This window comes from Gymnoscopelus microlampas, assembly GCF_963454915.1.
Source record: "Gymnoscopelus microlampas genome assembly, chromosome: 10".
NCBI classification, from domain to species: Eukaryota; Metazoa; Chordata; class Actinopteri; order Myctophiformes; family Myctophidae; genus Gymnoscopelus; species Gymnoscopelus microlampas.
The window spans coordinates 38361009-38384797 of NC_139947.1; the positions used below are offsets into that span (position 1 = coordinate 38361009).

The 23789-nt window shown below is 41.9% G+C and overlaps 1 protein-coding gene across 3 annotated transcripts in view; it reads right to left on the bottom strand.

Moving 5' to 3' along the window:
- Positions 1-14999, bottom strand: part of prkar2aa (protein kinase, cAMP-dependent, regulatory, type II, alpha A) — a 58216-nt gene extending 43217 nt beyond the window's left edge. Inside the window, exons 1-3 of one of the 3 annotated variants that reach the window (XM_084069786.1) lie at positions 14774-14999; positions 14334-14741; positions 11808-12092 (exon numbers count right to left, since the gene is read on the bottom strand). In XM_084069786.1, the coding sequence (XP_083925912.1) occupies positions 11808-12045 (238 nt within the window). In that variant the 5' untranslated portion in view covers positions 12046-12092; positions 14334-14741; positions 14774-14999. Of the gene's footprint in view, positions 1-11807; positions 12093-14333 lie in introns of all 3 variants that reach the window. The other 2 variants (XM_084069787.1, XM_084069785.1) reach the window with 2 other exon arrangements.
- Positions 15000-23789: the final 8790 nt, after the last annotated feature.

Here is a 23789-nt window from a genome sequence, read left to right on the forward strand (position 1 = left end):
CTGCAGGATTGGCTAGTTGCCAAACAGTCCATCTACCCGAGGTCTCCCTCTATCCCGTCTGTCTGTCCCACTGTTGCGGTCTGCCAGCTACTTATACACTCATTCATGAATGAAGAGCTTCATCTGCTCTTCATTCCCTAACTCTTTCCTCTTCCTCCATATCAGTCTCCCTCTCTCTGTTCACCGCTACCTGTTTTTCACTTTCCACTTCTCTCTCCATCCTCAACCTCCCTCCTCCCCGCAATCTCCCTCCGGCCAACCCTCCCTCCCCTTCTATATCTTGAGAGAGACAGAGAGAGAGAGAGACAGAGAGGAGGAACCGACTACAAAACAGGATGTTCTCCCTCTCTCCCTTCAACTCCCACTTTTTTCTTTCTCTCTCTCTCACTCACTTGAGTGATAAGAGGCAGACCTCGCTCTCTCCATCACTCCCACCTGCCTCTCTTCACTACCATTCTCTCTTTCACTCACCCCTCATTCCTTTCAGGACTCTCTCACTCACACACTCACAGAAAACCATCCAAGCCAGTGTTGTTCATGCGAGTCCAAAGTGGATATGTACAATCTTCTCTACAAATTAAGCACAGCTACTATGCCAATTGTGTGTGTGTGTGTGTGTGTGTGTGTGTGTGTGTGTGTGTGTGTGTGTGTGTGTGTGTGTGTGTGTGTGTGTGTGTGTGTGTGTGTGTATTACCCTACTGCATTGGCAACTCATTCATTTATGTGAGAGACTGCATAATTAATCACGTACAAATTGTTTATTGAGGGGTTTAAATCATGCAATTAATGTGATATTGGCATATGAGTCATGTTCTAATAATTCAGTTAGAAAATGCCCCACTGTAGTTAAAACATAGTCTGTGTGGTGATGTAAGGGTTTGAAGCAAAATAGAGCAACAATGCCATGAAGTAGGCTAATCTTTGACAAGACCACACTCACTATTCTTACTATACAGGCTACTACACAGAAACAATACGCAGTATGAATACATAGATTTAAATGTATTGGTTTGGTTCTCAAACTTTTTCATGTCATGGACCCCCAAAATGATATGTATTTGGCCGTGGACCCCCATCTCAAAAGATTTTGTTCCAGGGAACCCAGAAGCAAAGATTTGGTCTTAATGGGTAAGCATGCCAACATAAATATGTGCAGGTACAACACAGATTTTCAGACAGGGAGCAACACAACGCCTGTATTCTTCTCAAGTGAATAGTCATTACAGACAGACAGCCGCTTGCAAAGAAATGCCAGGCGATCTACGCCTGCTTCAACTGTGTCAAATCATTGTCATGCGCGTTGCATAGAAAAAAAAGGTTGACCACACTCCAGCTCTTGTGTTTATGTGATACGAGCACAAACGCAACAGTTTCATGGGATTAATAAATAATGACAAATATAATGTAGAAGACCATAAACTATTAGGGCCAGGGGCTTACACACAGCATAGAGAAGACTGCATGTAATATACATCTAATCCACGATGCAGTCTATGGACAGACAGGGGTTGACACTATGGCCTCAGAGGTACTAGTGGTACAAGCCATGTTCTACTACATGTTCTATTTTTATTACGGTTGAATTGGACAATTCGTCTCTGCACTGTGCCGAGACCAAAATGGTCTAGGGGAACCCCTGCAGTTGTCTGCTGATGTCTTCAACACTTTGTGAGCTTGTAGATTAGCTGTTTTCTCCGGATCTCTCTCTCTCTCACAGACACACAGAGAGAGAGAGAGAGACAGAGAGACAGACAGACAGACAGACAGACAGACAGACAGACAGACAGAGAGAGAGAGAGAGAAAAAACACTCTGGCCAGGTTCAAGTGTTTATAGACAGATATCTCGTTTTGTATTTATAGCAAACTGAAGATGGTTGCTTCACCAGAATCCCAAGTCAAACGCGGGGCAACCTGAAAGCAAACTAAACTTGCCTGAACGTTTTATTTACTTGCCACAGGCAGTCGGGCAAACGTAGCGTCAACCGCTGGACCGAGCAGGGTGTAACAACAAGTGGAATAGTCTCACTGCTGAGGTGCACTGAAATACAGACAGAAAGGCACTCAAGTTTGAATGTTTTACAGAAAACTGGCATATGGCTGTTGTAATGACAAATGTCGCAGAAGAGTACCGTGACTTCACTGATATTTGAGAGAGAAAGCAAGAGAGAGAGAGAGAGAGAAAGAGAGGGGGTGTGTGAACTTCCTGATTACCCCTACTCCTTCCCCCCGCCCCCCACACACACACATTTTCCTCATTTTTCTCCCTCCTGTGCCACTGGAGACAGATTGGGGACTGGGAATGAGGAAGTGACAAGGTTCAAATGATGCTTATCAGTGGGTGCATGTAGGTTCTCACACACACACAAGCCCGACATCAACTCAACAACTGTGTGTGTGAGTGTGAGTGTGAGTGTGAGTGTGTGTGTGTGTGTGTGTGTGTGTGTGTGTGTGTGTGTGTGTGTGTGTGTGTGTGTGTGTGTGTGTGTGTGTGTGCAAGCCTTTCAACTAGCTTTTGATTTATTTGTCCAGTTAACTGTTCCTTTCTCCTCTCCCCTTCCAGCTCTCCGTTTATCATGTGGTCTTCTGTGCATGCACTTAAATGTTGTTTGTTTTATGTCTTTTCTTTCTAAATTTTCATTGCTCTTTTCTTACCTTCTATGTTCTTCATGTGTGATTTTCGTAACCTAACCACCTGGACCCAGGTCTTGAACTCAGGTCCAATCCCCCCTTGGCCGAGGCAGATATAAGACTTCTGGTCTTCAGGGCTACTCTGCTACACTCAACCCCCTTTGACCTCCCCACACCAGGAAGCCCGACCTGGCTCACAACAATGTAACCAAACTGCATTCAAACCCAGGTCTTCCACACAGGGAAGCAAAAATCTACCACTCAGTTACAGGGAATAACTCCTTGCCAAGGGAGATACACTACATGTCTGTGATTTAAACATTTAAAGACATCGTAGTCTTGTGTTTTTACTTCCTCATTTTGCATACAGAATAAGATACTGCCGTCACTCTTAATATAGCTGATACTGATCAATACTGATCAATAAATATCCCTTGAATGGGCTCTGGTCCTGATCTTACAGATCAGATCTGGTCAGCCCTTGCACCACTAAGGGCTTGAGTAATATGCTTGCGTCCCTCCCTATACCTTGGCCTCTGGTCAATGTGGAGGAGTATTATTACACTGCCAATTTCCTTAAACTAACAGACACACACACACATGGTGGATAGACAAACAAATACCCTAACCAACAGCCAAAGAGAGGAAGAGACACATAGTACGAAGGTAAAGATTGAGGACAAACATCTTTATGTACAATGAGTATGTCTTTGTAATATGCACTTCATGTAAGTCCTTAACAGTTGCACTATGCAAGATGGAAGATTATTACTGATTCCCACCCTATCTTAATCGCCTATCAGTTCGGGCGCGGCTCAGGGGCTCAAGCTCACTTCTGTTGGAACGCCTGCCTTGTTATTAATCAGCTATTTTAGTTGCTACTTTATATTACATTTGGGTACAGATATATTTAAGTTCTTAACGTTATTTTAAGTCATCATTAAGCATCCATTGTATGTTTTATGTTGAGACTGTGTTGAATAAAGAGCTAGGCCTACAGAGAAGCTGACAGATAGACAGGTAGTAAAACAGAGAGACAGACAGAGTAGTATTATCCGGCCCAGGACTTTTCCACTTAATCCTGTCAGTCAGTCAGCACGCCATGGCAGTGCTCTGTAGGGAGGCCATATTAGATTTTCCTGCAGGCTAAATGCACAGTGGACAGACACACCACACACACAGACACACAGCAGCCCGCTAATCAGGTCACCTGTTACACAACACTGCACAGGGACCAGCCACACAAACCAACACATACACATGCTTACGTACAAAGACATGCACGAATGCACATGCCTCACGCAGGCATTTGCCCCACTCACTCTCTGACACTCATACACATACATGTAAAACAGCATACACACACACATCCAAAAGGACACACTTTGATGGTTTGTGTCTCACACACACACACACACACACACACACACACACACACACACACACACACACACACACACACACACACACACACACACACACACACACACACACACACACACACACACGTAATGAGATGAGATGGTCAACTCTGTGTGTTTGTATATCATGCAGCCAAATCAGCAACTAAATGTCAATTTATCAAACAGAATTGACAGGAAATGGACACAAACATTACAATCATCAAATTAGTTTGTAATAAAATAGAATATGTCCAAACAGACAACAGTATGACATTACCACTCTCACTGTAGTGGCAGTTGACTGCAGTATTAGGGCTGTCAATTCTCTCATAAAATCAGATTTAAATACAAATCGAATCTGAATCCAATCTTGTGTAACAACATACAGTGTAACAATATACAGTGATTATTGAATGAATTCTATGTTTGGTTCCTCCCTGTTAACACACCAGCAGTGTTATAGTGGAGGTAACGGTGGTAAGGATTATTCGCTGGTTCTATCACGTCATCTCCCTTTTCTTTATGGAAAACGGATGTGTGAGTGTAACTCTCTGGATATTGTGCTTATAAAACAAGTGTTAACAACAGCAGCAGCATCCAAAGTTGTGTTCCGCCCACAGGCAGATCAACAGCAACAACATCAGCAGCAGCAACAGCTGCCACGACCAGCTACATGAGCCAATATGGCTTTCAGAGCAGAACTCTAAGCTTCCTTCACTGGGGACGGGTAACCTCGCGTCACCAGCAGGCATCAGGCTTGACAACCCACCTGAAAAAGTATTTTCTGATTATTAAAGAGCTGGAGAGACGGGGAGACCCCTGTTACTGAACAAAATCTTTGTATCTGGAAGTTGAACCCAGCTCAACTTCAATGTGTAGCTTTGTAGCTTTGTATCTTTTGTAGCAGCTACAAACGTTGGATGTTGCTTTGTATCTTCATGTCGCTGGCTTCCATTGAAAATGAATGGTAGCCTGTATCTTTGAATCTGCCCGTGTGAACGCAGCATAACTCTCTCACTTGAAGCCAGAGGTAGTGAGTGAAATGTGTCTAATTTAAACTCCCCTTGAACATTACTTCACACAATAAGCTCACCTGTTCAAGACAAGGGAAGTACTGTAGTAGAAAAGACTGACAAGAGGCAGTTAACCTGTGTAATGAACAGTGAAGCTCTGCCCTATCCCAAAATAACCCTGGCTAGCTCACAACCATTGTACTGCAGAGGGAAAAGGTCAAATTCACTAGCAAATCTGACTGAATAGGATGATTCCAACCTTATCATCAGTATCGGCTTAGCAGCAGTACACTCTTCCACAACATAACCCCAACAATTCCAAAGTTATCATAGCAAGTTGCAAATCTAAAAAGTATAGGCTAATACTTTCTACATTGTGCTACTGACTAGCTGTATCATTTGATGTCTGCTTGACTGTATGGCACAGTATACAGTATGTGTTTTCCATTATTGGACCCTGTCTGCACAAACAAAATTTCCCTTGTGGGCCAATAAAGATTTGAATGTAATTAAATGAAGACAGAAAGAGAGAGTCAGAGAGAAAAAGAGGAGATTGTGTGTGTGTGTGTGTGTGTGTGTGTGTGTGTGTGTGTGTGTGTGTGTGTGTGTGTGTGTGTGTGTGTGTGTGTGTGTGTGTGTGTGTGTGTGTGTGTGTGTGTGTGTGTGTGTAAGACTCTGAAAGATAGGGTCAACAAGGGAGAAAGGGGGAGTGAGAAGGAAAGAGAAGAAGGGAGGAGATTAAAAGAGATGATGGATAAAGGGTTGGAAAGCCAAAGACAGAGGGAGAGAATGAGAGTCGGAACTTCATTATGTATTGTCTATGATCATGCCTCTGGCAACATTAACCCTGGGTTCAAACAGAAACAACAAGCAAACAAACAGTGGCGCTCTACATGCACTTGCGAGCGTGCACACGCATGCGCGCACATCGCCGCACACACACACACACACACACACACACACACACACACACACACACACACAGTGTACCATTGGATTTCTCTCACATCACCCATGGTGGCTGGCAATGGCAACCAAACTGGTTTCTCAATAAAGATAAGAGTTCTTTAACCAACACATGGTTAATTCTGTTGTACTACAAACTTCACTGTTTAGATGTTCTATTGTGCCATTATGAGATTATGTGAGTACTCTCTGTGCTTTAAGAGCTCTTGTGAGGTACTTACTAAGGCTGCTGATAAACTTTAATAATGAAACACCAATAATGGTTTGAATATTGGGAAACCAGATCAGATCTATGTGGATCACATTTTATTACAGCCAAGTAATTAAAACGTGCTTTAAAATCTAAACCCTTTGTTTATAAATTCCCCATTTAAACAGCCTCATATTGTTGCTTGTGTATTGTGGCCATTAATGTATGAAGCAACTGTTAATAAGTTAACAATGAGTTTTCATGTTTGTTTGCATGCCAAAAGCAATGTGACTCATATCATATTTAATACGTTTAATTGAATATTTATTTGTTGTGTGTTGAGTGGAAAAATATGCCTTGTTTAAACAGATTAAGCATGTACGCAGCAGCACCCATCCACACAGAAACCTGTTGTCTCAGCCAGTTGTAACATATACCAAGTACACTTCTCCAGCTCTCTCCATACTGGTCCTGAGGCAGAACTCAGTCTGAATAGAATCCTGACAGCTAAACAAAACATACATGCTAAGAAGACTGATTATAAGTCCTTATTGCACAAGTGTTCCTTGATAAATCAGACAAAACATTTTTACCATCCAGTGCTGTCTGAGATGTGACATGCCGTCATGCCACCATGATCCAAACTAAACACTTAGTTTTATGTATACAGCTGACAGCTTTGTGCTGTTCTGTGTTGGAGTTACTGAGAGTGCAGTGCACGTGAGATATTATTCCTTTCAAAGTCATTCTTCTCTCTCTTCCAGTCACACAGTGAAACAGTTTCCTTCTCTCTCTCTCTGTCTCTCCCTTTCCTTCTCTGCATCTCTCTCAGGCAGATTTTAGAAAAGAAATGGGGAGGGGTGGAAGGAAGTTGTGGGAGAAAATCTAAAACCAAAGAGTTGTTTCTTTATTTTTGTAACTTGAATACCATGTCATGTGTGCATGTTTCTACTCTTTGAATAAACTTTACTTAAAAAAAGAAAAAGACATTCCATTACCTGCTTACTTCAATAGGAACTCGGCCACTAACACGGCCACAGTTAGTGCCATGGGTTAACCTTGTTAACCCAGCTGTAAGCGCTGCTGGGTGTCCATGGGACCCACCACTTGATACTGAGGGTGGATTCCTCCTAGGAAAGAGTTCAGTTCAGATACGTACAAAATCTGTGTGTGTGTCAGTCTATCTGTGTCCTTTTTATGACCATATATGGATTCCTGATGGAATCTGTGTCTGTGTGTCTGTCTGAGTGTGTAATGTCATCCTTTCAAGACGGAAGAGGATTTACCAGGTCAAGCTATTACACCAGGTGGAAGGATTTCCCCTTCCACTGGGATTCACAGCGTCACAAAATGAGCAGCCAATACTAATATTTATACATTATTTCCAATATTAGATTATAACACACACAGACAGGGGCAAAAACATGATCTCATTCTCTACCCCTGACCTTGTGGAAATAAATACTTTCTTAATCCTCTGTTTAACAAAGTTTCCTATCCCTACACATTTACTACGGAAACTAGGTTACATCCCCTATATTGTGCCCAATGAATGTGTAGTATAGACCCACCCTCTTTGAACTCCTTTGTGCCCCTTCCCAGCACAGGATACCCCACCAGAAGCCTCCTGACCTCTGGCCCTCCACCATTTTCATCCCAGCTTTTCTACCATCTGTGTTGTTTTCAGTGAAGGTGTACAGTATGAGTCTCTGGACCATACCGTATGTTTTTTTGCAGCTTACGTTCCAATCCCACCAGATGCCTGCCTTAACTTCTGTGTATTCCCTATGCCGTTTCCCTCTCAATTCCAACCATCTGTTTTGACGAGGCAAAACAAATTACTTGTGGGAGTGGACTGCCCACTTCCCTTTAAAGAAAACAGCCTTCTCTCCTGAGCATCCCTTGCGCTGTTTCGTTCTCCGCTTTCCTACTGTCTCTCAACAAGGAACAATAAAAAGAGTGTTGTCCATCTACTTCTTAATAAAAGAAAATAACCCAATTTCCCTATAGCCTGCTTTCTTAGACTATAGGTCAAAACACAAAATGGGTCAGTGGCCTACTTCTGGTAGGGTCCCCGCATGACAAGAGCAGTGATATGCTTTCATCAGCCCGGGTTCCAGAGGCAGGCAATACATTTCTAATGAGCCCTCAACCGAAAGGTTTAAACCTCTGACTGGAAGACTGGGGAAAAGGCCATGGGGGCTAGCTAAGCCTCAGACCATCGTCATAGATCTTAGTATGTTTATTAACACATACAGTGGGATTTCCCTGACTTACAAACTGTCACAAACACTGTGAATTCTTCCCCAATTTTGGTTGCCAGAACGACATATACAAATGACCTTCAGTGCTCTAACAGATTGCTGACTAGTATGGTTATTATTAAAAAGAAGAGTCACTAGAGATATGACCTTAATAGGCCTAATCATTTTGTTAATGACTGTGTGCTTTTGTGTGGTGAATTTAAAGTGCCACTTTTCTCCTCAAACTGCAAATGAACCTTTCAGAGGAAGGTCTGAATCCAATTCCACTCATCTTGACAGTATAACACCTCATCCTGATTGCCAACGAGCGAGGGATCTGGCGATGATATTGCACGAGAAACTGTCCCGATATGGAGTGTCTGCCATGGCATTGTGACATTGTCTGAACCAATCAAAACAACAAATGAATACCTAATGAGAGGACAGGAAAGGAATATCTCCGCTTCACAAAGCTACAAACGTGGCACGCACGTATGTACACACAGTCACACACCTAGTCCCTTCCTTTAGTAACAACCACTATCTATACAGTTTGACTGTTTGAAATATCCTGTAATATAAATAATAAGTAACGAGGGTCTCACTGTACTGTTTGATTATGGTTTGAACTGCACTGAAATAGGCTATTATATGAAGTAACAATGGTCTCACTATACCATGAACAAACCTCAAATATAAATATGAATTGCGTCAGGAGCAATGTGTGCTATAGAAGCTGCAGTGTTGTCCGTCGACTATGCCATTTTAACATCCAATTTCCTTCACTCTTAAATAATCTTCTGACAATAAAAATAGCTGTATTCCAGGAATGGGTGCAAAGCAGCATGCAGATCTCAACCACTAAAAAATGTTTGGGGTGGGAACACGGCCGCGAAACCCTCGCTCAAATAGAGACACAGCGAATATTTGAGGGGTGGATAACGTCGCTGCACACCGCTCGCGGTACGTCAGGACAGTCTGATTGAAACACATGTCTTTTAATGACTTTTCGTGGCTCGCTGGCAGGATGGGGTGACACGGTTCCTCTGTGTCATTGTATGACCCCAAGGATCACATGACCTCTTTAATTGGACAATTTTGGAGCAGAAGAAAGAAATTCAGCAGTGCAACAATCATCAACGAATACAACTGAAAAAAGCAAAGCCCACACCTACTTAGAATCTCAAGCCGCAACAGTAGTCCTTATGCAAACTTTTCTGTATAACATATATATTTTTTGCATATGCAGCTTGGTACTGTGGAACTCAGTGAGTGCATTAGCGGTGCTTGCGGTAAGGGCAGCCAGCAGCACATGATATTCTGTAGCCATACAAGTATTTTTTTTCCCATATACTATCTGGAACTGAATCTCCCCCAAGGGCAGTGTACACTGGGCCTGATTGAATAATCCAATAACATGGAAGTCATGTGTGTGACCCAATCCGTGCAGGGAACATTTTCCCCTCTGAGACCTGGATTTAGAATCAGCTCTCTATGCAGACCAGGGTGCTTAACTTTGATGAGGTGTGGAGCATGCTCAACATCTGACCCCTGATCACTCTGTACCGGAAAGAGTAGCTTGATGTCGTCATCGCGATGGAATTTGAACGGGTGTGAAATCGAGCTGTAAGCATATCTGATGGCTTTGACACAGTACAGACACATACACACACCCACAAACACACACGCGCGCGCGCACACACACACACAGTATACACAAGCCCCTGCAGCTGAGGTCACAGCTGTTTGACAACAACCAAAAAGTCCACTTGTGTGAATGTTAAAACTGCCCTCTAAATTCCTCTCTTCGCTGTCCTAGCCAAATGGGTCTGAAACGCAAAGCAAGATCATACAAAAGCATACATTCTGAATCACTGAAATAGCTAGTAACTACTGCATTTTAGAACGGATGGGGTTTTTCACACTGAGCAAGATGTACATCTTCACATCAGTACACATGGAGAAGAATCAATGGAATCAATGGAATCAATGGAATGTCAGCAATCAAAAAGGAACATTAAGTGTTAATAACACACACACACAAAAATAAAAATAATTGCCTTGATCACTGGTGAATCCCTCTCATCTACCTTGTTAGAAAAATGCATCAATGGACTTAACAAGATACGCCCCAGATAGACCCATAGCACATCACAGTGGATCTGCTCATTGACAAAAAACAGAGCATCCATTCACAAGGTAACGGCCCCTGGCTCCACAGCACACTGGTCTGATCCAGGTCACATTGCTCTCAGACACTCTGAGCAAAGCAAGGCATTGCCTTATTGCCAAATGTCAATTATTTTCCCCCTTTCTCTAGCAATTTAGTCGTACCCAGTCGTCGCCAATTCCTGAATTCCAGACACACTGTGTAGTCTTATCACTGCTTTTTCACTGGCTCACCTGCCAATAAGGAGCTTCACCGGAACAACATAGCCTGAGAATACCCTACTCCTTCAGTTCAACACCCCCTGCTAACAGGTGTCCTGAGTGCCTTGTGCCTAATCTGTACATAGAAGTCACTGGTGCAGTGGTCCAACAACAAAGATTGGCCTCCCTGTCCTGTTTCCTTCCCGTGAACATGGCCAATTATGCTGACTCCCGGTCCCAGCCAAAGGCACCAGAGGATTCAAACCCATACTGTTTGATTGATTGATTGAATACTTTATTAACAGTTTGCAAAAAGTACAGAGCTACAGTTATACAATAATGCTAAAAGGAAAACACAAAAAGCCCTGAGGGCTTGTTTCCATTGTGGTTCAGTTCTCCACACTTGTGAATAGGAACTGTAGCCCTGTGCCACCTGAGCACCCATTGCATAAGAGATATGAAGGCCGGGGTCTGCAAGACGTCTCTATTGTTAGTGCAAATACTTCAATGCCATACAGTACATACACGCACATGTACTACCATGGTTTCTTTCTCATTCATGGCTCAACAGGTTTTTATTTCCCCAAAGAGCACATGAGAGATGAGTGGTGGGGGCAGGGTACTGTACTCAAGTGTAAAGACGATGCCACGCATCAAGCCATTGAAGAATCTCTCTCACTCCCCAACCGTCTTCAGAATAAAGAACAAAGGCCCCTGTCAAGGCTTCACTCAAGTCACTTTCACAATTCTCTCTTCCTCATTTACTCACTCACTCACACACACACACACACACACACACACACACACACACTATTACGCAAACACAGTAGAATCCTCAGTGTTAATTCATCCACTTGCAACTAAGAGTGAAATGAACACTCAGGAGTTTACAGTGTACTCTACACCGGCTGTCACTCTACATCTCTCACACACTTTTGTGCCCACACTCCAACAGCAGACCACCACATTTGCCACATCACAATGTCGTCTTACGTTCAAAGTCAGAGTCGTCGTCATCATCGTCTTCTCCATTGGACTCTGTCTGCATCGGCTCCCCATCAAACATCACTTTGCCTTTAACGGCACCCGCTCCATCCTGGCTTCTGGTGTCCCGCAAGCGGGTGAAGTACTGTACGGCGAAATCAACCAGGTCTGACGGCCGTTGCCGGAGCACCTCCACGGTGTAGCCCTGCAGCAGCTCTGTCAAGCCCACAGGTATCTCGATACTCATGGCTGGCTCGCTGTGTTTGTGTGAGACTTGATTGCGGCGATTGCTGTCTACAGAAGAGGGGGGGGGGGGGGGGGTTTGGAAGTAAATCAATTATTTGAGTATTGGATGGGACATTACTGTGTTGAATACATGAAGGGTGGGCAACAAAACATTATGGGCACTTGGTAAATCTGGCCACCTCAGTAGAGTGGGCACCTGGTAAATCTGGGCACCAACACAAAGTCGGAACAGAGTGGGTACTTTGTATGTCCGTGCACCAAAACAGAGTTGGCACTGGGAATACTGGGCACCAAAAGGTATGGGCACCTAAGAAGTCTGGGCACCAAAACAGAGTGGGCACCGGGAATACTTTGTATGTTAAGTTTTAAACATTTATTTATTTTTTGTTCGCATTCTGTGTTCCAGACCACAACATCAATGACCACCATTCTTGCTGTGGGTGTGGTCTGGGTGTCTAGCTGTCTGCCTGTCAACGTTGATTATTCTAATAAACAAGCTCACAACGCACCGTGGTGTGGCACATTGTGAGCTTGTACTGTAGATCAAGTGATTTCACTTTGTCAAAATAAGTGTTAAATAGCTCTATATTCTGATAATACTTATTCCTATAGTGTTTACTTTGTTCAGTATCAGGGGTCTCCCTGTCTCTCCAGCTCTTTAATAAACAGAAAATATATTTTCAGGCCGGGATACCAATTTTATCCAATGAGGAGAGAGAACGCACACAGGATACAGGATAATCAAATGGAAGTGATGACACAAAGAAATGAGCAGACCAAATTGGAACTGGAACATTCCTGACTCCTGATTGGCTGAAATGTGGCCAGCTGAAATGTTATTTTCTGTTTATTAGAGAGCTGGAGAGACAGGGAGACCCCTGTTACTGAACAAACACTCAACACCAATGATTGCTATGAGAATTTAACAAAAAAAAAAGTTTTAACCAAAAAATATCACGAACCCTACCTTTAAGTTCATGTTGATAATAATTTTGTACTTTTACTCAAGTAAAGTTTTGAATACATGTCTTTTACTTATAAAAATGGTGTCGCTACATTCAGTACATTGTGATATTGCTACAATGGTACAAAACCTGAGTACTACTTCCAACACTGTGGCCGATCTAGGACGTTATGATTTTTTTCCCCCAGCAAAATATGAATTCATACAAACTGCCAATGTTGTCGTTTATGCAACATGATTTCTGCCTGTAAATGGTTGATCATACGTTTGTTAAAAAATGTCCATCCATTAATTTAGCCGCTTTACATTGTCAAAACTATCTTAACCTTCAGCCACCACTGAGTCTTACAAGTTGTTACTCAAGAAGAGTAGTGCCCAGACTTCCCCCTAAAAATCTATCTCAGGGGCCCAGTCCTCAACCCAAATAGTGGCCAGTCTTCCGGGGGTGGGGGGGGCACACTTCTCAGGTGTCCAATCTTCTGGTTACCACTGTGTTTGTAGGATTGAGTTTTGATTTATTTTAATGGATGGACTAATAGCAGATTTGGCCAGAGCACTGTGACTTGCTAGCTTTGTTGGTACATGTTGTCCATGTGTGTGTGAGTGTATGTGTTATAGTGTCTGTCTGACTGATGATGACAGCAGTACTAGGCTGCTAGACAGGAGGTGGTCCGCAACACAGACCATATCACGTTGACGGTTGAATAGATTCTAGGGTTGCCATTGATCAGAACGCTGTCACTGGCGACAGGACAATTTATCTAGTGTTGAGCCCTGGAACACAGTTGCCACATCTGTAACCCGCCTGTCTGTGTATAAAGATACAGGCCTAATGTTGGCAATGTGGAGAAAGATAACCCAGAGTGGTTCTGCTGGTTTTTGAGTAACGCTAGGTGTCGTTGGTAGCTGTCAAGTTGCAGCAGGCTATGTCATTAGTAGCCTGTAAAGTGGCTATACTGTTAACAGCAGTCTGCAGGATTAGCTAGCTCATATGGCTTCTTCTAATTAGCTTAATGTGCTAATCAATCCAAAGATAGATACATTGACCATTTGGCCCATGTACATAACCAATGTAGTTGATTAAGAAATGACTATAAAAGAAGCGTGGTGGAACCAGTCTTTAGCTGTCTTGCTGCTAGTCAAACGCCTTCAGGTCCTCAGGAGAGGCTCTACATTACCGTTAGCAGTAGTATGGCGGACTGACCGTGGGAGCTATAAGCCACGGTAAGTAGCTTGCTGGATAAACGTTGCTATGATGCAGGCAGAGCATTACAGTAAGCCGTTTGGGCAAAAGTAACTGATTGACTCAACTGTGGCACACTTACGTGTAAATGGAGCTCCCCGGCTAAAGCAGCCAGTCCCCTCCTTATTCTCGGCTTCTTCCCTGTTCTCTTTTATTTCGCCTCTTCCTTTTAGACCGTCTCCTTGCCAGTGTAGCGACCGTTACCCTTTTTTCAATGAAAATGCTGTAACCGTTAGCGTTAACCCAGCTAACGTTTACTACTACTTCAGTTTATAAGCTAGCCAGCCAGCTCTACAACACCGATACTGGCAAAACTGGGGGGATAAAAGCAAGTAAGTGGAGTTGTCAGTCCGCTGCAGCTTCTCAACCGGGCGACGTCCCTCCACACACTGGAGAGCAGAGGGTGGGACTTGTTAACGGCAAGCTGGAGCTAGCTAAGCTAGCTAACTTAACTAGCTAGCTGACTTGCTAACTACTTGTTAGCAGCTGCCTCCGCACGACGACACACATACACACACACACACACACACACACACACACACACACTACTCAGCTGAAGCCGGGTGACAGATCCCGAGCCCGGTGTTTTGCTCTGGAGCCTTGCAAAACAACCGAAATAAACCCGTTAAATGAAACCCGGGTGAACAAGAAAGGGGCGATTGTAACTGGTTAATGAATAATAACGGCACGGGGATAGAACGAATGGGTTAGGAATTCCGCTTTCTGCCTCTCCAGGCACTACAGTGGCTGTGGCTCCACACGTACAGAGAGGGTAGCCGCTGGCGCTCTGTCAGTGGGCGGGGCTGCTCCTCTCTGGGGGCGTGATGCGGCTTCAGCTGTGATGTTGATTGACAGGCTCTTCCACCGATACACATGCAACTCGCTGCAAACATCAGCCAATTAGATAGGATTGAAGGCGGGAGTGTAATGCAGATTCGTCAAACAGCCTCGTCAAGTAGCGAACAGAGCCCGCCTTTGGATCTGGTGGAAATTTCAATCAGTATTAAAGGACGACTTCACCCATTTTCAACCTATCTTCATAATATAACTAGTCCTCACTAATGCTCATCATATATGGTACAATTTTTGTCTACTCGGTCTGTGTCTCTCAGAGGATAGGAGGGCTGTGGACAGTTCAGAAACCCGCCTACCATCCAGTGACCAGTGACATCATCATGGGGAATCCAAGCTAATAGAAACTGCAGACTTTCTATTCCTGGAAAGTTAGCATGCTATAATGAAAGCCATTGTTTTCGCTTTGTTAAAAATCTTAATACAAAATTTGAAATTTGAATTGAAAAAAAACTCCGCCTAACGATGATGTCACTGTTAGGCGGGTTTCTGAAGCGTCCACAGCCCTATGAGACACAGACTGAGTAAAAAACTAGAAAAAGTGCTCCTCGGAGTACAGGTCTCCGCCAGGTCTGTAAGGGGTCTGTTAGGGAGTGCGAATACAAAGTTTAATGCAGATTGATGCATTTATAGGTAAAAATGCGAATCGGCCTGCTATAGCGCCACCATGAGGCTGGAATCAGGATGGAATATGAAAAATCTGAAAGACCTGTTTCATTTAATGACTACAGAGATGAGATAGGCCTACTGTGTACCGATATGCGTGATGTTTGGACAAAATCTGTAAGAGTACTGTCAAAAAATGTGCCTCCTGGTGGCGCTATAACAAGCCTATGTGAAAACTTTGGGGCAGAGGTTCTGCTCTGGCATCCAGAGAGAGTGTGTGCACAGTTTCGCTGCGACCAAGTCAACGGTGCCGGAGATTAGCTGCTCGCAGACAGACACACGCACGCACACACAAACGGATGGACAGGATGCAAAACTCTCTGCCACGCCTTCGGCCTGGCGGAGACTAAAAGTTTATGATTTTATTATGAGCATTAGTGAGGACCAATTATATGAAGATGGGCAAAGTTGTACTTTAAGTGCAGGGAGGATTTTGTTGTGTTTTGGTGTTTGTTTGTTTTGTTTGTTTGTTTTTTTGTTGCAAAACTGTGGAACAGACTTCTATTCATTGCCTTTACATGTGGATTTTACCTGTGGAAGTTTGCCTACTGCTATGTGAGCATGTCACTTTTTCTTCTTCTTTCTTGTGTGAGCTGGGATATGAAATGATAAGAAAACTACATACACTTTATTGGCATTTAGTTGATGTTTAAATGCATAGAAATTTAAAAGGCAGCCAGCAGGGGTTCAGCACTAAGACACCTCGACAGAACAAATCCCTAGATATGTTATTTTGAAGGAATCAATCATCAAACCTGTGTTTGATGATTGATAGACAAATTCAGTCTACTGCAGGCTATTTGGCCACTATGTATGCTATTCTTCTTCTTCATAGAACTTGAAAAAGGGAAATGGGCCTGAATTGTGTTAAACTGGGAAAGGAGCTTCTAACACACACAGCTGAAGGCTGAAGCATTTCCTAATGTTTTTTGTTTTTTTTTTACATTACTCACTCCTTTGAGTGTGACTGAATATTTGTCATTATTTCAGACAGTGACTCACCTGAGTCTTGTGGTTTGAAATATGTGACAGGTTGCCTTTCCCTTAAGCCTGGTACCTGAGAGTTAAAGGCCAAAAGATACAGAAGAAATTAGCCAACTACAATGAAGCCCCCAAAGTTTCCCTCTATTTGCTCCTTCCTTCCTTCTTTCCTTGATGACAGACTACTCTAGGTAAAGGCTGCCTCAGCAAAGCACTCCTTTATCGCCATGGTTTATATGCTATCACACACACACACACACACACACACACACACACACACACACACACACACACACACACACACACACACACACACACACACACACACACACACACACACACACACACACACACACACACACACACACACACACACACAACTTACTACTCACCTGAGTTGTGAAATTATTTGTGTGTGCAAGCATGTTTTTTTTGTCACACCTTCCATTAGCATCAGCAACATCGTGTCTGTGTTACTTTTTGATTGCATTTTTACTTTTATCATCAGAACTGTGCTAACACACTCATACTGCGGCCTAGATCAACAGCTTGCTGCTAAATGAGACAGATAAAAGGATACTGACACACATTCTCTTCCAACCCAATAGGCTGAGATGCTAAATAACAGCCTTGCTCTCTTCTCCCTCTTCTCCTGCCCTCCATCACCCCGCTGTCACAGAGGTAAAGCCGTTGCCATGGCCACAGTGAGCCCGGATTTAATTCCTCGAAGAACAAATATCTGATTGGTTTATAGAGCAGATTTGTTCCAACTTACATGGAAATTAAAACATGTGTCTTAAGTTGCCCTCTGCTGGCGGATTGCTGCTGTACAAACTGTAAATAAATAGGCTTATTGTGTAATAGTTGTGATAAAAAAAATAACTCAATGTCTATTTGCCAAGATTGTGGTAAATTGGCCATGATGAGAGCAGTTAGAGCACAGTAGTTCAAATAAATCAATACAAAAGATAAGGATCCTATATGTTCTCGATTCTATAGTCTACATAAGCCAACATATTCTTGATATTCCCTAACCTCGCATGTCAGTTGATCTTGCAAGTTGACCACACTCCTGAGATTTATCGGCTTGTGAATATTTATGTCCCCACTGGTTATGAACAAAACCCACTCCACTTAAGAACATAAACATCCTGGAACAATATCTGTGGAGATTGAGTACCGTTTTTCCATGAGATTTTCCATGAGAGCACTACGAGTGAATCACTGCTTGTTGGAAATGATGACAGATTCATCCTGTCACATGTGTGCGTTATTACTTTACTTGTATTATAACCCTTTTATAACCCTATTAGATATTTTCTGTTTCATATTGATAGCACGGTTAGCACGTTACACAGACATTTCATTGCAAAACATAATCGCATGAGTATCTTCTCCTTTCTCTCTCAATACATCTCCTTTTCTCTTCCTCAAGCCTTATCAATCTCTCTCTCTCTCTCTCATTTTTTCCACTGGGATGTGCCCCTAATGTGATGCCAAGGCTCCAGCTCCTATGTTTAACTCACAGCTAATAGCTTACATTTTCAGATAGGATAGGAGGAGAAGAGAAATTCAGAAGGCAGATGCAAAGGAGAGAATGTGTGAGAGAGGAAGAGCATGATTGATTGATTGAATACTTTATTAACAGTTTGCAAATAGTACAGTGGTATGATTATACAATGGTGCTAAAAGGATAACACAAAAAGCGCTAAGGGCTTGTTTCCATTGTGGCCCTGTGTATTCAATTCATCGAGACATTTAAAGACATACAATAATATACAAGACATCATCAACACTTAGCAATAAAACGTATATGTACAGTAAACAGTTGGGGGGGGGGGGTCATTTCTGGTGATAAGCTTAGACTTTACAAGGACCAGTTACAAATTACAGGCAGGTACCTGTAATTTATATTTAATACCTGTAACCACCATAAAGGATTATGGTGGTTTTGAAGGAGGGTAAGGAGTCACACTTTTTGTTGTCTGTTAGTAGGGCAATCCACATTTTGGTGGCATAGCAGTAGACCGAATTCAACCCCATGTTTGTGCCGAATCTGGGATGGACGAGATCAGTGGAGCTCCTTCTGGTGTTGTGCCTGTGTGTTTTGAAGTAGTTTGACAGGTACATGTCTCTGTAGTCTTAAGTATCTTGAAGACCAGGCCCACTGCAAGTTGCTGTACTCTGTCCTTGTGCTCTACTCTGAGCCAATCCCACCCTAGCATAATGAGCAGGGGTTATGTGAGTTCTAGGTGTGAGGACAAGTAGTAACCTGACCAGTTTGTTTTGAGAGGCCTGAATCATTGTTTTTAATGCTTTTGTGGTGCTACACCATGAGGTGCATGCATAGTAAAAAAGAAAAAAAACATTGGATGAGTGCTCGGCCAGCTGGTGTCTCAGTGTGTGCCTACTGCCTACTGACCACCGAGGAGATCCTGAATAGAAATCTTGGTCAAATTTTCTGATTACTTTTGTTGCCATTTTTTCCCAGGAAAGGTTGTCCTCTAAAATACAACCCAGGTAGGTCATTTCTTCTTTCCTTGTGATAACATTGTCACCCACTTTGACTGTGAAGTATTTTGCCTTGCAGAGGTTAATTCTGGACCCCAAAAGAATGGATTCAGTTTTGCCCAGGTGTAATGATAGTTTGTTATCAGTGAGCCAGGTGCAGATTTTGCTGAGTTCAGAGCTAAGGGGTTTCATGAATGATCAAGATGTAAACATAGAAGAAAGACTCTAATTAACTAGTCCCCTGCTGTGCATGACAGAGATAATAACCAAAAAAAATACAGTCTCTAGGGCATTACCAAATCCTTGCTTCATTCAAGTCTGTGTGTAGTATTCTTGAATCAAGGCTACTCAGATTCAGAACATTCATAAAAACAGGCTTTAGGCTTCAATGGAAATTCAATTGTGAGATTACACTGCCACCTGCTGGTTAATGTATGTATCTCCCCAGGAACCTGTTGTGAACAGGCAAGGCAACCTCAAAATGGATCTGTCTGAATTTTTGCAGCATCATGCATTAACCTCCTGCTCCTGTGTAAAAAAAAACACAATTTCCTCACAACGTGTTGCATATTTTATTGGACTTCATCTGGCAACCATTACTATTACAAGCTACATTCACCCACAGTAGGAGGTTGGCTGTGTGCCCTAGCAGCCAGTTAGCTTGTAAAAAAAAAAAAATCTGTAGACTGACTCTAAAAACTCACTTCCTTGGAGTAGTTCACCCAAAAAATGACTTATTTTCAATCTATCACACACCCCATGAAACCTTGAATTCATGGAGATTTCTTAATTGTTTTTGTCGCATTCCTAAGCCAATAATTTGATGACCGGGGTCATCGGATAATAGGAGACTCAGTAGGTCATCAAATTATTGGCTTAGGAATGTGAAAAAAAATGTGAATTCAAGGCTTCATGGGGTATAGAAAATAAGTCATTTTTTTGGGTGAACTATACTCCTTTAAATGAATATTTTCAATGAACAATCTTTTTCTATTCTCGCACAAAGAGCTATTGTTAGCTTCAATAGTTGTAGCCTACATACTTTATGTAACCAAACCCAAAGTTAATTAATTAAATAAATACTCACCTATGATGATCACATACTCACATTATTAGAGACAAACTGTGGAAACACTCCAGCTTGTATTTGAACATATTTATAGTTTATTTCATAAGAGTGTGAACATAATTAACATTATAGTAATAAGTAGTTTGACTTTCAGTGATTCAGAAGTAATTTAATCATAGCATATTATATACACATTTAGTTGGTTAAAACATTTAGATAAAAGGAAGACTCAGCAAAGTTATGTCAGAATCAAAACTTCCAAGACAGATTTCCATAATCTGAATCTCTGATCTGAATGTGTGCTTCCCTGCTGCATACAAAAGACAGATTCGTCATTTTCACAGATAACAATTCACATGTGCTTCCTATAAGCATTTCACTATAGGCTATAGAATCTGAATAGTGTCATGTTGTCAACCTACAGTGACATTACAGGTCCGCTTTTTTATTTATTTTTGCTCCATCTCTATTTGGCATTACATTCATATCAGTTATTTTATTGACTTTGCTTAAGCAAGCATCCTCCTGATTCCTGCTAGCTCAGCTGTACAACACTTCACGTCTTCATTTACTATTGCTCGATTGACCGCATAGAGGCAGAGACACAGGGAAACTTTTCTGAGCAACTCAGATGGTCGACACTGACCAGACCAGGTGTATTTCAATCAGATTTCCAGAAGCAAGTAGATATTGCCAGGGAACATTCAAATAGCTTTGAGCCTGTGTCTCAATGCTTTGCCTAACAGTGCCATCCATCTAATTTACCAACAAATATCACAAGCAGTATTCCCTCTTAAACTATGTTGATACCGAGAGCCACTGCAAGATATTATCTACTTTGTTTTAGTCCTACTGTCCATTCAGTATCCAAACCGAGGCTAACATTGCCTGTTGCTGTAAAGTCAGTCATGCATTACCAACTTCTAACATGTCTCCTGCACAGTAAAATCCTGAGTGTTAAACTCTGTGTAAAAATGTATCCATACACAATATTTCGCTGTGCAGCATCTCAACATGTACATACTGTGTACAGTTCAGACACAGCAGGGAAGAGCAACAAGGACATTAATTTAAGTTTTAAGTGAAACATGCAAGCCCTCGTCTGGATTTGCTTTTTCTTTCACTTGAATCTGATTGAGTGAGCTTGAACTTCAAATAGAACCCAAATGGAATGAATTCAGTGCTTCAAAAGGAAGCCTAAAGCCAAGTCTATGAAACACAATATATTACTTCTACACAGAAGCACACTACGGTGTACGCACTCAAGCAAAACGAATGCTAAAAGTAATGGAAAGATTTCTATGATCCTCTCAATGTCCTGAATGGAGAGAGAGATAGACAAAGACAGGGGGACAAATGAACAGACAGGTAGACAAGATCAAACAGGTAGACAAAATTGGGCAGACAAAATGTTAGAGGAAACAGATGGGCTGGCCATCTGGTAGACAGGTGAAAAAAAACATAACAGACCAAATTAGAATGGATGGTAGACAGACAAACAAACAAACACACACATAGACAGTCAAAAGAGGGACAGAGAGACATAGAGAGACCAAGGGCAGACAGACAAAAAGGTAGACATACCGTATGGTCAGACTGCCTCAGACAAACAGACAAGGAGGCAGAGAGGAAGCTAGAAAGGCAGACAGATATAGAAATGTATGATAAGCAGACAGAGAGGGAGACACAATAGACAGAGAGGTAGACAAGGCAGATTGATAGGTAGACACACAGACAGATGGACAGCTGGGAGGTAATGCTGACTCTAGCAGGTTACATTACATGGAAATAATGTTGCTTATTCACCTTAGCAAAGCAAAGTTGATCTACACACACACACACACACACACACACACACACACACACACACACACATGTACAAACATATACATATGCATATACACCTACATATACATACATTACATATGTGCACATGCGCACACTGCCATACTGTATATGTCATGGGAATAAGGCACAAAGCAACCACATTTCAAAAATAAACATAGAAAAACCTTCATAAAAACAACAGTTTTAACAGTTAGATTAAAGTCTTATGGAATTCTTGGTAAGAAGAGGGAATCTGAGGATTATTTTCTCAGAAACAAGCTGCAGCTGTCATGTGAAAACATCCTAACCCTCTGAATTGGGGCTTTTAGCTTTTTCTTTAGGGACTTGGTTATGGAGTTACATCTTGGTGAGCTTCATAATAAGTCTACCTCCACAGATGCATGGTTGTCAGTATAAAAATAAGTCTATTTTAATGAATTCCTGAAAAGTCAGCTTCTTTTGAAGATGCTTGTTTGTAAGTAAAAACTACCCTTTTTTCTCCCATGTATGTGAAATAATTTCACACCAATATGAGAATAAATCAGTTTGTGAAAAGCCAATTTCAGAGGATTGCAATGTTTTCTCCAGACAACAGCAATACCCTGGTTGTCGTGCACTTGTCAGAAAATACACATGTGCACACTCGACACTTAAACATTCACAGTTCGACAACAAAAAAAATAAAACTGCAACAAGAACTCAGTTCTATCAACACAAAACTGTCACTGAGATGTTGACAAAACAAGCGATTTACGCATTCTCTATAAAATCATATCAGGAAGGAATTGTATCAATTTACTCAATGGTTGATGACTATACATGCATCTGTCCTACAAAAGCCAAAAAACAGTGACTGCTTGAGCAGTGGAATTAGCGAAAAACAAATATAATACACATATAAGGCAGTTACTGCTTTTGGCCTTTGTAGGGCAGTGTCTTCTCCAAGCTTGCAGTCTTTCTTCAGTATTGATTAACCGTGCGAAAGCAGTAAAAAGTATTCACGTAACTTGGTTATGGTATAAAAAGTGCGTTTGTCATGCTGTATATCCAATGTGTTCAATGCCTATATAAATACTGTAGACAAGATACATAAAAGGCTTTTGTTTTTTGTAAAACACAATAGAGTTCTGATTTTTACATTTTCTTCAAATGTTAATAGCAATGCCATTTGCGTGGTACTTTACAGTGTATTACAATTATATCAAGCAATCAAGCAGCCTTCCCACTTGAGATCTATATCAACGTATGTTGATTAAAAAAAATATTCTCTTTGAAATTCATATTTTACAGCTGAAGAGTTTTGTTCCAAAATTACATGCGCACCATTTGAACATAAAGTGACATTTACTCTTACAGAATGACTGGAAAACGCATAGTACTTTAAAAAAAAAGAGACACTATGGTTGTAGACAAGTCCTTGGTGGAGGATGATATTTTCCCACTCAGGATATCTCTATGTTTAAGAGATTACTTCGATTTTTCAAACTAGATTGGAAGAGAACTCTTCAGTTCTTATTTTATATGTGTTGTTGAGGAGCCATTCTTACGTTCTTTTGTGCAAAACTCTGTAGCATATCACTAGGTTATAGTGATAATGACATACAAAAATAAAAGAAGATATGTTGCAAAGAA